The 15,573-nt window shown below is 52.5% G+C and overlaps 1 protein-coding gene across 9 annotated transcripts in view; it reads left to right on the forward strand.

Moving 5' to 3' along the window:
• Nucleotides 1-15,573, forward strand: part of ARSG (arylsulfatase G) — a 115,823-nt gene that overhangs the window by 75,836 nt on the left and 24,414 nt on the right. For all 9 annotated transcript variants that reach the window (XM_060290563.1, XM_070044460.1, XM_060290570.1 and 6 more), the window contains 2 exons: nt 8,367-8,563; nt 10,033-10,113. In XM_060290563.1, the coding sequence (XP_060146546.1) occupies nt 8,367-8,563; nt 10,033-10,113 (278 nt within the window). The remainder of the gene's footprint in view (nt 1-8,366; nt 8,564-10,032; nt 10,114-15,573) is intronic.

Raw genomic sequence — 15,573 nt, forward strand, 5'->3', positions numbered from 1 at the left:
ACTCTCCCGTCATTGTCAGGTGTCCTCTCCTGCTAGCGTATCACCTCCCTGAGGGCAGGGTCCATCCACTGTCTTCTGGGCATTCAAGGTGTTTGTCGAGTTCATTCGTTGACAGGCTATGTTTGTTTCCTATTGCTGCTGTTACAAACTGACCACCAACTTATTGGCTAAAACAATAGCAATTTATTCTCCTACAGATCTGGAGGCTGGACGTCTGAAATGCGTCTTGTGGGGCTAAAATCAAGGTTATCAGAAGGGCTGTCTCCATCTCGAGGCTCCAGGGAGGATCGTTTCTTGCCTCCTGCAGCTTCTGGTGGCTGCCGGCGTTCCTTGGCCGTGGCCGCATCATATTCCTTTTTTTTTTTTGGCGGCACCACTGGGCTTGTGGGATCTTAGTTCCCCGACCAGGGATGGAACCTGGACCCTGGGCAGTGGAAGCATGGAGTCCCCACCACTGGACCGCCAGGGAACTCCTGGCCACATCGTTTGAATCTCCACTTCTGTGGTTCGCGTGCCTTGTCCTCTTCTGTAGTCATATCTCCCCCTGCCTCCTTCTTATAAGGACATTTGTGATTACGTTTAGGGTCTACTGGGAATGATCCAAGATAATCCCCCTATCTCAAGATCCTCAACTTAATTGCATCTACAACGTCCTCTGTGGGGACACTCAGAGATTCCAGGGATTAGACCCTGAGTATCCTTGGGGGCCAGTATTCAGTATAACACACAGGGGTCCAGCATCTACAGGGCCCAGGTAACCTGAAGCGGGAAGTAGGCTGACGGTGAGGCAGTAGGGAGTGGTGGGGCCTGCGGTGAATTTCGAGCACCTGTCCCATCTAAGGCCGCCTGCTGCCGCTTTGTGGGAACGGGGGCCTGGCTTGTCAGGCCTTTCCATTTCTCAAGAAAGACAGGCCACCTGGCCCTTGGCGGATCTCCTGATCTCTAACTGTTAGAAAGCACTAACTGAAAATAACAAAAAGCAGAAACCCCAGAGCCATACCACAGTGGGTCTCTAGCAAGCTGTCTCTGTGTGAGAGCTGCTCGCTTCCAGCCTCTGTCAGATCAGAGATCAGCACAGAGAGTAGATTGTGCGAGACCACAGTCAGCTACTACTACTGACCTTGGGGTGCATGTACCTAGGTGGAGGGGTGCAAGCCCAGACACACACATGTGCACACACACAGTCACCCCACCCGCTGCCTCTCTCATGTGCACTGGTGCATCTTTCTCCTAAGACTGCAAACTCTCTCTCTCTCTCTCTCTTTTTTAGGCCGCGCCATGCGGCACGCGGGGATCTTAGTTCCCCAACCAGGGATTGAACCCGTGTGTTGGGAGCGTGGAGTCTTAACCACCGGACTGCCAGGGAAGTCCCAAGACTGCAAACTCTTCAAGGGCCGGGGAACAATTTCCAACAGGTCCTTCGGTATTTTCCACAGCCTTTGCCTAAGTGGGCAGGAAAGCGTGTGCTGCACACCCGTCTACTTGCCCAGAATTAAGAATAGACTCCACCTTGAGATAACTGATCTCATCATCTCCTTGAATGTGCAAGGATTCCCCCAGCCCCTCGCTCCACCATGCTGGACTTTTCTCGACAGAAGGGCAGCTGGGAGGGTGGAGGTATAGCCATGTGAGGAAGGTCTACCCCTGCTTTTGCAATGAAAGCACAGTGTTCTCAGGGGACGGTAGCGGGTGGCAGCCGGCTGGGGACTGATTAACTCTGAAGAGGACATGGTGCTGTTCATCTACCACTTGATTAACCAGTTGAAAGACTAACAAATCAGTGAACAAACTCTTTATCATAGGAAAGAGGGGAAGGGTTTGCTAATTTATTAATTAGTTATTAAGTGAAAAGTCACATGAATCCTGTTGGCTTTTTGCTTGACAGAAAAGAATCCTCAGGCATGCTGATTTCTTTAGGATCGGACTTGCCAATTCATCCATGATTTTTGACGTGTCAGCAGAAAAGCCCCCAGATCTGTGCTGTTTTCTCCGCCATGACCCCTTACGCCACCTTGACTTGTTCGTCAAAACTACCGGGGGTCCCTGGAGTGTGGTTTCCTGCCCCTGCTCGGCAAGGGGGTCTTCTTTGAACGTTTTTCCTTGGGGCTTCACTTGATTTTAGACCCCTAACCTAGCAGTGATGCTGAAGGCTAATTCTTAAAAAAAAAAAAATTTTTAATTGAAGTATAGTTGATTTACAATGTTGTGTTAATTTCTGCTGTACAGCACAGGGATTCAGTTATACACATATATACATTCTTTTTCATGTTCTTTTCCATTATGGTTTATCCCAGGATATTGAATATAGTTCCCTGTGCTCTACAGTAGGAACTTGCTGTTTCTCCATCCTGTATATACTAGTTTGCATCTGCTAACCCCAAACTCCCACTCCATCCCTCCCCCACCTCCCCTCCCCCTTGGCAACCACAAGTCTGTTCTCTATGTCTGTGAGTCTGTTTCTGTTTCATAGACAGGTTCACTTGTGCCATATTTTAGATTCCATATACAAGTGGTATCATGTGTTATTTGTCTTTCCCCTGAAAGCTAATTCCTGATTCGAGTTTTTTAGACAGCAGGCAAAGCTCCGAATTGGCAAAAAAAAAAGAAAAAGAAAGGAGGTAGCGGATGGCCTGGGCGTCTGGGCTTCTAGGTCATGCAGCTGGCTGGTCCTCTGCTTCCCACAGGGTCTAGGATGGCGCATTTAACCTGAGTTGGGAATACAGGGCTTGATGGGCTGAGCGTATTGGGGTAGGTGTGAGGTGTAGTTGAGGATGTTTGAAATCAGAGTGTATGGTCCATATTCCATGGAATTGCGCACTTAGAACTAGGTCCTAGAGAGGCACAGAGGACAAAGAAGCCCCAGCCCTCCTGGGCTGGAGCCTGGGACCCACATCAAGGGCTTGATTCCTTCTTCTCCTTGACTCAACCCCTCCGCCTGCATCGTTCTCCCCCTGCTGGTCTAAGCCTCCTTCCCCTTCTCACCTCCGTCCTCACCCGTCTCCCACCTAAAGCGCACCACCTGCCACCCACATCAGGGCTCCGGGTTCAGCCTGAAGATCATTCTGTCCTCCTGACGCCTCCTCTCTTCTTTCTCCTGTTTGGGTGTTCCGATGAATGACGGGTGAGGACATGAGTGATTGCACGCACCGCTGGGCAGTGGGACGGCCGTCCTCCTCCTGCAACCTCTCCCTCTGCTGTTCTGTCCGCCTTGCAGGGCGACCATGCACTGTCCCCCTGGAGCCCCCCCGTCCTTCGGGCCACACTGTCTCGGAGATGTCTCCCCTCTCCGCCTCCGCCCGCCCAGCTTGGGTCCCCTGTTACGCTCTTCCACAGCACCCTGTATTTCTGCTCCATCATTCCTACTACTATACATTTGTGATAATGATCTGATTCATTTCTTTTTTCTGTTTTTGCGGTACGCGGGCCTCCCACTGTTGTGGCCTCTCCCGCTGCGGAGCACAGGCTCCGGACGCGCAGGCTCAGCGGCCATGGCTCACGGGCCCAGCCGCTCCGCGGCACGTGGGATCTTCCCGGACCGGGGCACGAACCCGTGTCCCCTGCCTCGGCAGGCAGACTCTCAACCACTGCGCCACCAGGGAAGCCCTGATTCATTTCTTAGTTGCATCTTTCCCTCTGCTGTTTCCAGTTGGATGTGAAGCTCCAAGAAGGTGGAAATCCTGCTTCTGTGTTGGTAGCTGTCTCCGCAGTGCCTGGGGCTTGGTTAGCACTTAATAAGTATTCATTGAATGAGTGAATAAAGAGTGAGTTGCTTGATCTGGCCCCAAACGTGTGCCAGTGTTGTGCTGGGAATACACACGTGGATTAGATCTGTTTCGGCGTTCGAGCGTCTCCCAGGCCAGTGGGGAAACAGATGATGTTCAAAAGCCGGCTTTCGCATAGGCTGCGTTGTCAACACTGATCAGCTCTCTAAGGGAGGGGAAGAAGGGGCCAGGGAGGAGGAAGCCACCTGTGAGCTGGGAGCAGAGAGGGATCTTGATGGCTTTGGAGTGGGATCTCAATGGATTAATGGATTAAGTGTTTGCAGGCAAGATACCAGGCAGGGTGCTGCCGGGAGAGGAGTGAACAGGCGCAGGAGGACGTGAGGTGGCCCCGGCGTGGGAAGGACGGCAAGGCTGGGAAGGCCGCGGATACCGGGCTAGGGCTTTGCACTGCCCGCAGGCTCATGGAGCCCCGGTGGGCTTCTGAACTGAGAACTGTCAGGTCCAGTCTGGATTCCAGAAGGTTCTCTGGAACACTGAGGCCCAGAGGGTGACGGTGAGATTTGGGACGGGGCGGGGGCGAGTGGCTATTGCAGCGATGCCTCCTGGACCGGTCAGCCCTGGGGGCTGCTGCAGGGGCAGCCGAGGGAGCCCGGCTCGAGGGCAGCCCTGCCGCCACCTTCAGGCCTGGCTCTCCTGCCAGGAGCCCACTGGGGACATTTCCTGAGAGATGGGCATCCCTCACTTGCCATTTTCTATTTCAGATCAGGAGATTTTCTCCAGACTTGGCTTCCCCAGGTCTCAATCTTTGTGCATCTCCACACCACGCCCCACCCTCCCTCTGCTGGAATGTCCCCTCCAGCGTCTTAATTCCTCTGATATCTTAACCCCTTTTGTTAAATCTGAACATGTTCTTCTAGCCTCCTTCTGTGCTGGTGAATAAACACACACACACACACACACACACAGGCATGTATCTATATTTAAATAAAAATGAAATCATACTGCCTTATAACTGGCCTTTTTTTTTTTTTTTTTTTTTGGGTTCGCGGGCCTCTCACTGCTGTGGCCTCTCCCGTCGAGGAGCACAGGCTCCGGACGCGCAGGCTCAGCGGCCATGGCTCATGGGCCCAGCCGCTCTGCAGCATGTGGGATCTTCCCGGACCGGGGCACGAACCCGCGTCCCCTGCATCGGCAGGCAGACTCCCAACCACTGCGCCACCAGGGAAGCCTTTTTTTTTAAAGCACCAAGTCTCCTCCACTTTTTTTTTTTTTTCTGGCTGGGCCGCATGGCTTGTGGGATCTCAGTTCCCCAACCAGGGATTGAACCCGGGCCACGAAAGTGAAAGCCCAGAACCCTAACCACCAGGCCACCAGAGAACCGCCCATCCTCCACTCTGTATTTGCCATTCAGCACAGGAGTGGTTCAGGGGATAGATGCCCCCAGGGAGCTAGTTTGTGCGGTTCCTACAACATGCCGTCTTTACGAGTTCTAGCGTGGTGTCAGGATGCAGGGAGAGAGGTGCTCCCTGGGTACCGTGGGTGCTTACTACTGCAGGCTCGTATTAGTCATACTTATTAAGAAAAGGGTACCACTTATGAAAACCTTACTATGGCATTAAATACTCACAGCTGTATCAGGGAGGCATAGCTGTCCCCATTGTGGAGACGACAGACGTTAAGTGAATTGCCCAGGGTCACACGACCATGAAATAAAATCCCAGGGATTCGGATGTGGGTCTCCAATGCCCGTCTTCCCTCATCTTCACAGCCCAGGGTGCCAACAGGATTTTGATAATGGGTGGGAGTTTGCAGGATAATGATGGGGGTGGGAAGAGGGTGGGTGATGGGACCACGCCCCCAGCCCATAGGTAGCTATTAGCTGATAAATGTTTAACAACCAGCAGTCAGAGAAAAAGCTCTGATTTGCCCATTTCTGTGGCGTAAATACTCTCACTGTGGCTGAATTCAAGATACCAATGAGATGTCTCTGACCATAGGGCTGGAGAGATGTGCCGTGTAGCACCTCATCATGTGGTGTTCCCACCGCACAGATTCAGCGGCCGCAAAATAAACTCCAGGGCACAGATAATGGTAAAATGTGGTAGAATAACTAGGATGTGATAAATCGTGCAAGTTTATTACCTTTGTTTTTTTTTTTTTCAGTTGATTTACAATGTTGTGTTAGTTTCTGTTGTACAGTAAAGTGAATCAGTTATACACATACATATATCCACTCTTTTTTAGATTCTTTTCCCATATAGATTCTTTTACAGAGTATTGGGCAGAGTTCCCTGTGCTGTACAGTAGGTCCTTATTAGTTATCTATTTTATATATAGTAGTGTGTATATGTCAACCCCGGTCTCCCAATTTATCCCCCCCACCTTTGTTTTTAATATCATTTATTTAATGGTAAGTTGATTTCATTTAATTTTTAATGGCAGCCATGTTTAACACCTGGCTTGCAAAATTCCCGAAATCTGAGCCAGCTCCACCCGGCATGCTGCTGCCACGTGGTATCCACCTGCAGGTTATGACAAGGCGTCCCCGCTGAGTGTGTGCTGACCGGTGCCAGAGCGCCCAGCTCGGCCGGTGGATTGTGGGCTGGCATTACACTCCCATCCGCTCTCTCAGCAGGATGTCCGCATGCCGGATTTGTGCACAACCTACACAACTGTACATGATCATCTTTGTGAGATCAGGCAACAGACGCCCTACATCAGCACCATGCAATAGCGCTCCCTGCAAGGAAGAACATGTTTTCTCTGTGCTGTCCAGGATGGTAGCCACTGGCCTGAGCATTGGAAATGTGGCTCAGGCAACTGAGACACCCGATGGACGGATAGAGAAAGAGATAGACATAGAGAGAGAGAGAGATAGATAGACAGATAATAGATAGATGATAGATAGGTGATAGATAGATGTAAACTGTACATAGCGTAATTTTTCCTTTTCAGTATATGTATGTGTAACTGAATCATTTTTCTGTACACCTGAAACTAACACAGCTTTGTAAATCAACTCTACTTCAATTAAAAAAAATTTTTTTAACATCTTTATTGGAGTACAATTGCTTTACAACGGTGTGTTAGTTTCTGCTGTATAACAAAGTGAACCAGTTATGCATATACCTATGTCCCCATATCTCTTCCCTCTTGCGTCTCCCTCCCTCCCACCCTCCCTATTTTTTTAATTTACCTTTGCAAGTGTACAGTTCTGTGGTTTTAAGTACATTCATACTGTCCTGCAACCATCCCCACTATCCATCTCTAGAACTTTTTCATCGTCCCAAATGGAAGCTCGGTACCTGTTAAACGCCAGCTCCCCGTTTTCCCTTCCCTGCAGCCCCTGGCCTCCACAGCGCTACTTTCTGTCTGTATGAAGCAGACACTCCAAGTACGTCCTGTAAGGGGAATCGCACCATATTTGTCCTTTGGTGACTGGCTTATTTCACTGAGCATCGTGTCTTCAAGCCTCATCCATGGTATAGCATGTGAGACGCTGAACTCTTAGCTTTATTTCATGTTCGTGAATTGAAATCAGAATAGCCACTCACGACTTGTGGACATGGACGATACAGCTCGTGAAATGTTGCAGAGAAGTTGTGGGCTAGAATGGGGAAGGAGAGGCCCCCGTCTGGGACGTGCATCTTCTGTCCTTCAAAGAGAACCGAGTGCAGTACAGTCCCACCCAATCAGGGGACTTTGGGAGTTGGGGTGCAGGGGCGTCTCTAGGGCGAGGTTTGGTGCAGAGCTGAGGCTGGGGGACTCAGAGAGCTTGATGTGAGGTGGTGTGAATCGGGGGCAGCCAAGAGCACTCAGGCCAGTTTGAAAGTCGAGTGTCCAGGTGGCCTGGTGTGAAAGAGCTGCGCTTCCGTCGCCAGCCTACGGACTCGCCTGAAGTTCCCCCCTTGCCCTCCCTGTGTCCTCTGAAAGACCCCCCACAGGGGTGGGCTGTGGGAAGAGACTCCCCGAGGGTCCCTGCCGCTGCCCTTGACCCTGCCCCTGGCCTGGGAACGCAGGTGGGGGGCAGGCAGGAAGCAGAGGCCTCCCAGGGGAACCTGCAGGATCAGAGTAGGGGCAGCCGGGAGCCTGGCCTCCACCAGGACCTTGATCGAGATGTTCCCAGCTATGGCCTTGGAATCTCCCGTGGTCCGTTTCAGTCATCCGTTCATCTCCTAGAAAGAGCCAAGGCTGGGAATGGAAACGATGGCCTGGATGCTGCGAGAGAGCAGCTGGAACTTAAAAATACGTTTGCGCTGGACGTTAGCATGAAGCTGCCAAGAGCCAGGGCTCTGCTCTCAGCCAGACCTTAGTTTAAACCCAGACTTGGTCGCTTCCTAACCCTGGGTAAGTCTCTCAGTTTCCCTGAGCCTCTGATGCTTCATCCGGAAAAGGGAACTTGGGGGTTTTATGAGGCAGAATTCAGGCAACGTGAGTCATGTTCAATGATCTCCCGGTAAACGTTAAAAGGGCAGAAGCGAGTATTACAGTTACTCTCAGTCTTTAACTAGCTTTACCCCCATTGCCTCTGCAGGCTGTAGACGGATGTGTACCTCCTGAGCACACCGGGTGGAAGGGCTTCTGGGCTCTTCTCTGAGGCCACGGGACCCTTCTGGAGAGTCACCTCCGGCTCTCTCGTTTCAGTGCCAGCGGAAGACCCTTCCTGCTCTACGTGGGCCTGGCCCACATGCACGTGCCCCTGTCCAGGACCCTGCTGTCAGCAGAACCCGGGGGTCGAAGGCCGTACAGCGCGGCTCTCCGGGAGATGGACAGCCTCGTGGGCCAGATCAAGGACAAAGTTGACCTCACAGCTAAAAACAACACATTCCTTTGGTTTACAGGTGAAGTAGTAAAACCCAGCCAACCTCACTGGGATCTAATGGATAACCCCGCACACGCCCCACACAAGAGCAGAGTCTGGGCGAGTGACCCTCTTCAGCTGGGCAGGGGGCTCGCCTCGAACTGGGGGCCCTGCTCGCGTCCGTCGGCCTGCGTGCCGAGCACCTGTCCATTGGGGCCTCCAGGGCTGTGCCCCTGGAAAGGCTTCGCACAGAGAGAGCGGGTACCCTGCCGGCCCCTTGGGTGTTGATCAGGGCCATCTGGGTGTTGCTGTTAATTGTTAATGAGTGACTTTGACATTGTGGACCTCTGTAATCCTCGGGCAATTCCAAGAGTGCTTCTTTACCGTCTTCCCCCATCCCAAAGGTTGCCAGCGGTCAGCAGGTCACATCTTCTGGCTGAGTGGTGCTGGACCAGTGAGCTGTTTAAAGGGCCCACACAGGCATCACTGGTCTCGGGTCCCTGTCTGGAGCGAGAGTGGTGGACACTTGGGTTTGAATCTCTACTCTTGGGAAAGTTACTTTATTTTTTATAAATTTATTTATTTATTTTTGGCTGCGTTGGGTCTTCGTTGCTACCCGCAGACTTTCTCTAGTTGCGGCGAGCGGGGGCTACTCTTCGTTGCACGGGCTTCTCATCGCGGTGGCTTCTTTTGTTGCGGAGCATGGGCTCTAGGCACGCGGGCTTCAGTAGTTATGGCTCGTGGGCTTGGTAGTTGTGGCTTGTGGGCTCTAGAACGCAGGCTCAGGAGTTGTGGCGCACGGGCTTAGTTGCTCCACGGCATGTGGGATCTTCCCAGATCAAGGCTCGAACCCGTGTCCCCGGCATTGGCAGGCGGATTCTTAACCACTGCGCCACCTGGGGAGTGCCGGGAAGGTTACATTAACCTCTGTAAGCCTCTCCTTCCTCGTTGGCAGAATCAAGCTGACAGTGAAATCTATTCCATAGCACATTGGGGGATCAGGAGATAACGTATGTGTGCATCAGAGGGGCTGAAGAAAGAGTTGCTGGGCACTTCCCTGCTGGTGCAGAGGTTAGGTCTCCGTGCTTCCACTGCAGGGGTCACGGGTTCTATGCCTGGTTGGGGAACTAAGATTCCACATGCCGTGCGGCCAAAAGAAACCCACAAAAAACAAAAGGAAAGAAAAGAAAAAGTTGCTGGGCTGAAGATAGTGGCAATAGAATTGCTGAGCCCAGATCCAAAGGCAGAAGCCTCAGCGTGGGGCGCGCTCGGGGCAGGACAGCCCACCTCTCCGGAAAGCCCATCGGAGGCAGCCCCCTCTAAAAGGTCCTTCAAGGGTGGGGTTGCATTTGTTTTCACAGGTCTTTTTTCTCTCCAGTCCCCTGCTGTGCACAGGGATGTGGGACCCGAGAGAGAGAGAGAGAGAGAGAGAGAGAGAGAGAGAGAGAGAGAGAACCGGGCAGAAGCATCCTCCAGTAACTGCTGCCTGTTGCTTGTTTTGGTTTCTAGGAGACAATGGCCCGTGGGCTCAGAAGTGTGAGCTGGCAGGGAGCATGGGGCCCTTCACTGGATCATGGCAGACTCGTCAAGGTAGAGGCTCACAGCTGGGGTTGGGGCATCTCCCCGCAGGTGCTGAGTCCGGGCTGGGGCATGAGATCCGGCCTCTGGGAGGACCAGTTTATAGCTGGGTCTTGGGACATCATTGTGAAATAGGGACAGATTACTCACAGCCACTAGCTCCCAGAAGAGAAACAATTTGGAGGGGAGAAAGTGCGTGTTCACCCCGGGGGTTCCCTTTCCTTCCCTCCCAGGGCGTCGGCCCGCTGACAGGCAGCCCAGCAAGTATGCTTTGCCTCTACCCTCACCCTCATGTCCTCAGTCTTCCTCCTTGCTTTCTTTTCTTTCCTTTTTGAAAAGTCATTCCTCCACCCATCAAACACTAATTCATCTCATTCATTCAAGAAGTATTTTGTGCACAGCTATGCAAGGTTTCTGTAGGCATTAGCTCTAAACCTTAGTGAAAGGCAGGTAGTCATCCCTCCACTTACAGCTGAAGAATGAGAGAGGCTAAGGAACTTGCCTAGAGTCACACAGTTTGGGAGGACGGGGCCAGGCTTGCTACCAAGTTAAAGCTGGTGATCTTCCCACTACACCGTACTGCCTGTCTTTATGTAAACACCCTTCAGCCCTCAGCTCAGCGCCCATCTGCTGGGAAGGTTTCCCCAAAAGGACCTCTCTCTCTGAAAGAGCAGTCCTGCTGGGGACAATTCGGCAGTGTGGACCAAAGCCTTGAAAATTGTGCATGCTGGGCGATGCATTAATTCCTCTTTTAAAGAATTTGTCTTCAAGAAATAATAAGCCAAGTGCACAATGTTGTGTGTAAAAGAATGCTCGTTGCAGTAGGTTTTTCTTGAGAAAAATAGTTAGACATAACCCAAGTGTACAGCAAGAGAGGAGTGCTCAAAGAAATTACGATACGTGCATTTAAAGAAACACTAAGGAACCACTGAAAATGGTGCATATGACTGACCTGGAAACAGTTACACTAAATACTTTTCAGTGAGTAAAGCAGGTCACAAAACCATATGTAAAGTACGATTTTATTGTATAAAACTAAGTGAAAAATCTTGAGAGAGGCAACAAAAGGTATTGATGACAAAAGATTAGCAGTGATTACCTCTGGGTAGGGGAGGAAGGGTTTAAGTGTAGTTATTCCCACTTTTTTTTACCAATTAAAAAATTTTTTAAATGAAAAAATTAAAATAAAAATTTCAGAAGGTGCTTGTATCCGAGGGGTGCAGAGGTGGACTTGGCAAGATTACGCCCTGGGGCTGGGTTTGCCCTGCTGTCTGGCTGGCTTCTGACCTGCGGCCCCAGCTGTGTCCAAGTCGGAGGACACGAATTCCCTTTCAGATGGGCCTGGCAGAATAGTCGTAGTTACCTAGAAGCTAGAATTTTCGTGTGTCCCACGGCTAGCTGTGAGAAGGAAGTGCTTTACCCTGGCGTCCCTTGGATCAGATCCCTTGAGAACTTTACAGGTGAGTGGCTGCTGAGCTGTGACCACATCTCGTGTGTGGACATATGTGGTGGAAGTCAGGGAAACTGGGTGCTGCCCAGTGACCAGACCACTTCATCCCTCTGGGTGGTGGCGTTCCTCTGTGCATGGATCTCTTTGGCCCATCCAGTTCGTTCAAGAGCACTGGTTCCTGGAGAGCTGGACCAGGAAAAGATGCTAGGACCCAAAGTGGTGGAAATGTGTCCGGTGGCTGCAGCCACGGTCTACAGAAATATGGTGCCAACTGGGAGTGGTTCTTCTGCATTCGCTGATGATAATTCCTCCTCTCTGCACCTGGGGTACCCTCGGGCCAGGCTGCCGTCTTCAATGCTCAGGTAGAAGAGCCTGGAATTATTTTTACTCTCAGGAGTAAAGGCCCTAAAGGCACAGAGACCAAGGTTGAGGGGATAAAAATCTGTCCGTAAGTGGCCCCTCTGTGGGGATCTTTCTGTTTCCTAAGAAGACGACCTCTGATCTCCTATCTGAGGACCTGCCTTATCTTTTCTCTTCTCCCCCTTAGGAGGCAGTTTTAAAATAGTGAACCAGTTTACGGGTGTGGACTGTAGCCCATTCTTTGAGGGAAGAACTTTTTGAGAAACACATGTATCAGCAGGGCGTATCCTCCTTTCCTTCTATTTCCTTCTACTTGTTGAGCACCTACTATGTGCCAGGAACTGTGCTCAGTGCCGGGGACACAAAGATCATCAAAGCCCCGGCTTTAAAGAATGACGGCCTAGAGCAGTGTTTCTCAGACTTTAACGTGTAGATGGTCCCCTGGGGATCCTGCACCCAGTCGGTCTGGGTTGGTGACGGAGATGTTGCATTTCTAACCAGCTCCCAGGTGATGCTGATGCAGCAGGTCCAGGGACCACAGTGAGAGCCAGCAATTTGGGATATCCACATCTAGCGCCCTTCGAGTCTAGAACTGTCAGATCTAGACCAGTGGGTAATCAGGTGAGGTCCCAGGACCAGCAGCATCAGTACCACCTGAGAACTTGGTAGCAATGCAGATTCTAGGTCCTCACCCCAGACCTACTGAATCCGAAGCAAAGTTGGGGAAGGTGTGGACAAAAAGGAGTGCAAGTTGATGCAGCCACTGGGGGAAACAGTACGCACGGTCCTCCAAAAACTAAAAGTAGCGCTACCACGCGATCCAGCAATCCCGCTGTTTATCTGAAGAAAATGAAAATACGAATTCCAGAAGATATACGCACCCCATGTTCATTGCAGCATTACTCACAATAGCCAAAATGTGGAAGTGACCTAAGTGTCCATCTATAGATGAATGGATAAAGAACACGTGGTACGTGTATATATAGACATTTCCATTGAGTCAAAGATGATAAATAAAGGGGAGCGAGTGACAGGAATCTCCCCACATTCAAACAGTGCCAGGGAGGCCTCAGCGAGCTCTACTCCAACTATCTTGTTGGCCAAAGAGGGATCTGAGGCTGAGCGGGGCAGAGGGCTTCCCTGGGGCCAGCCATCGACTGAGGGGCCACACGCTCTGACCACCACCCGGCTCATTCCTCAACCCACGTTTTCACTATCCTCACGCCCTGTTATACCCGACTGACTGCCCAGCTGTCTGCAACGTCCTGTCTTACTTCTCTGCCCCCTCCATGGTTGTCAGGGAGAACCTCGTTAGCCCCTGTGACAGTCTGAGTCTTTCTAAATCTGGGAGGCAGAGTGGAGAGATGGAGAGAGGGCTTTGGAGGCGTGATTCTCGACTCAGCTCAGGACCCGGTGCCCGGCGGCCCCTTCCAGCCCTGCGTCCTCCTCAGTAAGGGCAGTGGAGACCCGCCTCGCGGGACGGTGCAGGGCCAACTGGGACGCTGGCCGGGAGGTGCCTGGCCTTTCCTACCCCCGTACAGCTCCACCTCTTCACTCCCAGCCGAAACAAACTCGGGGTGGGGGCAGGGTTCTACCAAGAGAATAATTGGAAGAAATGACCTGAGAAGGATTTTCCTGCTGAAGCACACAGGCACCTTGAGCAACATGAGGGTCACTTCCCAGGAGTTCTGGGCCTGTGGTTTGGAAAACTGCTCTGAGGCTGGACTTCCTTCATGTCGAGGCAACACCCTCTGTGGGGGGCAGGGCCTTGCACAAACGTTGGTCTGGATGTGGTATCTGTGGGACACAGCACCTGAATCCGTGGTGGGACTGGACCTGGTTACCTTGTTCCTTTCCCAGGAGATCCTGGAGACGCACTTTGCGGGGAGTAAACACTTCCCCTTCCTCAGTCTCCAAACTGGCTTCCCGTCAACCTCTCCTCACTGCCCAGGCCACTGCGGGGGGCTCTGGGAAGGCGGGCAGAGCCCTGGGTGGAAGGGCCATGGCCAGGGGACCCGGGTCACGGGGGAGGGGCTGGGGGGTCCCTCTGGACCGCCTGCTCTTCTTCGAGCAGGTTCCTTGTCAGCAGGAGGCCTGTGTATCCTGCTGTAAACGAGGCCAGTCTCGGGAGCTGGTGAAAGAGAGAAGACAGTCAGTGTTTTCGCGATGGAGCAGGACAAACAGTGCCCAGAGCCCTGCTGCTTTCTCCCCGCAGCCGGCCCAGCGCATCAGGCCACACGCTGCCTCCCCTGTTCCCAGGGCCCCCGGGCCGCCCCCCACCCCCTCTCCTGGCTGAGCCGCTCTGCTCAGCTGATGTGATGAGGCAGCGTCTCCTGCAGTCATCCCTTCATCCCGTGCTGGAGTGAGGGTGCTCCACCAGGCTTGGCCTGCGTCCTGTAGGGGTGAGGAGAGACCGAACCGGGGGCCAGGGGGCACAGCAGGGCCGCTGCCGACCCGGAGCCCGCGGCCCCCCTGGTTCCCAGCCGCCGGCCCCCCTTCCCTGCTCCAGACCTATTTCCTCTCCGGGACAGAACCAACACCTTGTTTGTGCCCTAACTGACGGCTCCTCTGTCTGGAAAATCTTTCCTTGTTTTATTTGAAGAGCAGAACTGTTCCTTCCTCCCCCCTGGTGATGAGGAAACATGCTGTTGAATTTGGCATCCTTGGCTTCTAGGAGACCTTGGTTGTAACTTGATGCTATCAGGCGGTTACATAACCTTTCCCACTGGGAAGCGTGCTCTACATCCTGGGCCTTCTGTCCATTTGGGGCAGGGGGTGGGACGGAGAGGGGTCGGGGTTGGGGGGGGACTGGGGGAGGGAGTGAGGGGCAAGGGAGGGGCTCTTGGCCCCGGCTGGGGTCAGGGCCAGCTACTGGGGACCCAGTGGAAGTCAAATGATGTCCCCTGCCGGGCTTGGAAGTCCCCATGCCCACACTCACGGCCGCCCCAGGGCAGCCAGGGTCCTTCGCCCCAACAGAGGCCTGGCTGCCCTGTGTTTCTAGAACACTAGTGTGTGCGCTCCAGGCAGCCTTGGGAGAGGCATGTATATATATTTAGAAATGAAGCCTGCTTCTTTAGAAGGTTATAGGACGTGTGCTCCTCAGAACACGCGTGTCCCATCCGAGTCACAAACATAAATGCCTTGAGGGGCCAGGCAGGTAGTATAAACGAACAACTGTTTGTTTGCGTCCACTGTGGCCAGCATTAGGGACTCGGGAAATCAGATCGAGGGCTCTGACTAACGACATTCAGATTTAGTTTAAAGAGAAATACGATTTGTGCCAAACCAAACTGTCAGGGGGCCGAGTTCAGTGTGTGCTTTGCCAGGTTGCAGCCTGCTGTCTTCTATCTGTAGGTGATTCTGTTTTGTCTCTGCTTTGCTAGGGGTTTCTTTGGATGGCTGTTAGTGGGCGCTTCCGTGGCAGGCACTACGCCGGAGGACCTGGCTTGGAACTTTATGTACATTATCTTGCGAAACTTTTCCACCATCCCGTGAGATCAGTACAGTCATTTCCCCCTTCACGGCTGAGGAGATGGACGTGCAGTGACGTTGAGAATTGGGAAGGCGTCCTCCCATTTACCTTACTAACACTTCTCAACTTCTGGTCCTCAGAGCCTGGTGTCAGGATGACTTGGAGTCAGACCCCACCCCAGACTTCCTAA

The sequence above is a fragment of the Globicephala melas genome, chromosome 20, assembly GCF_963455315.2.
Source record: "Globicephala melas chromosome 20, mGloMel1.2, whole genome shotgun sequence".
Classification (NCBI taxonomy): Eukaryota; Metazoa; Chordata; class Mammalia; order Artiodactyla; family Delphinidae; genus Globicephala; species Globicephala melas.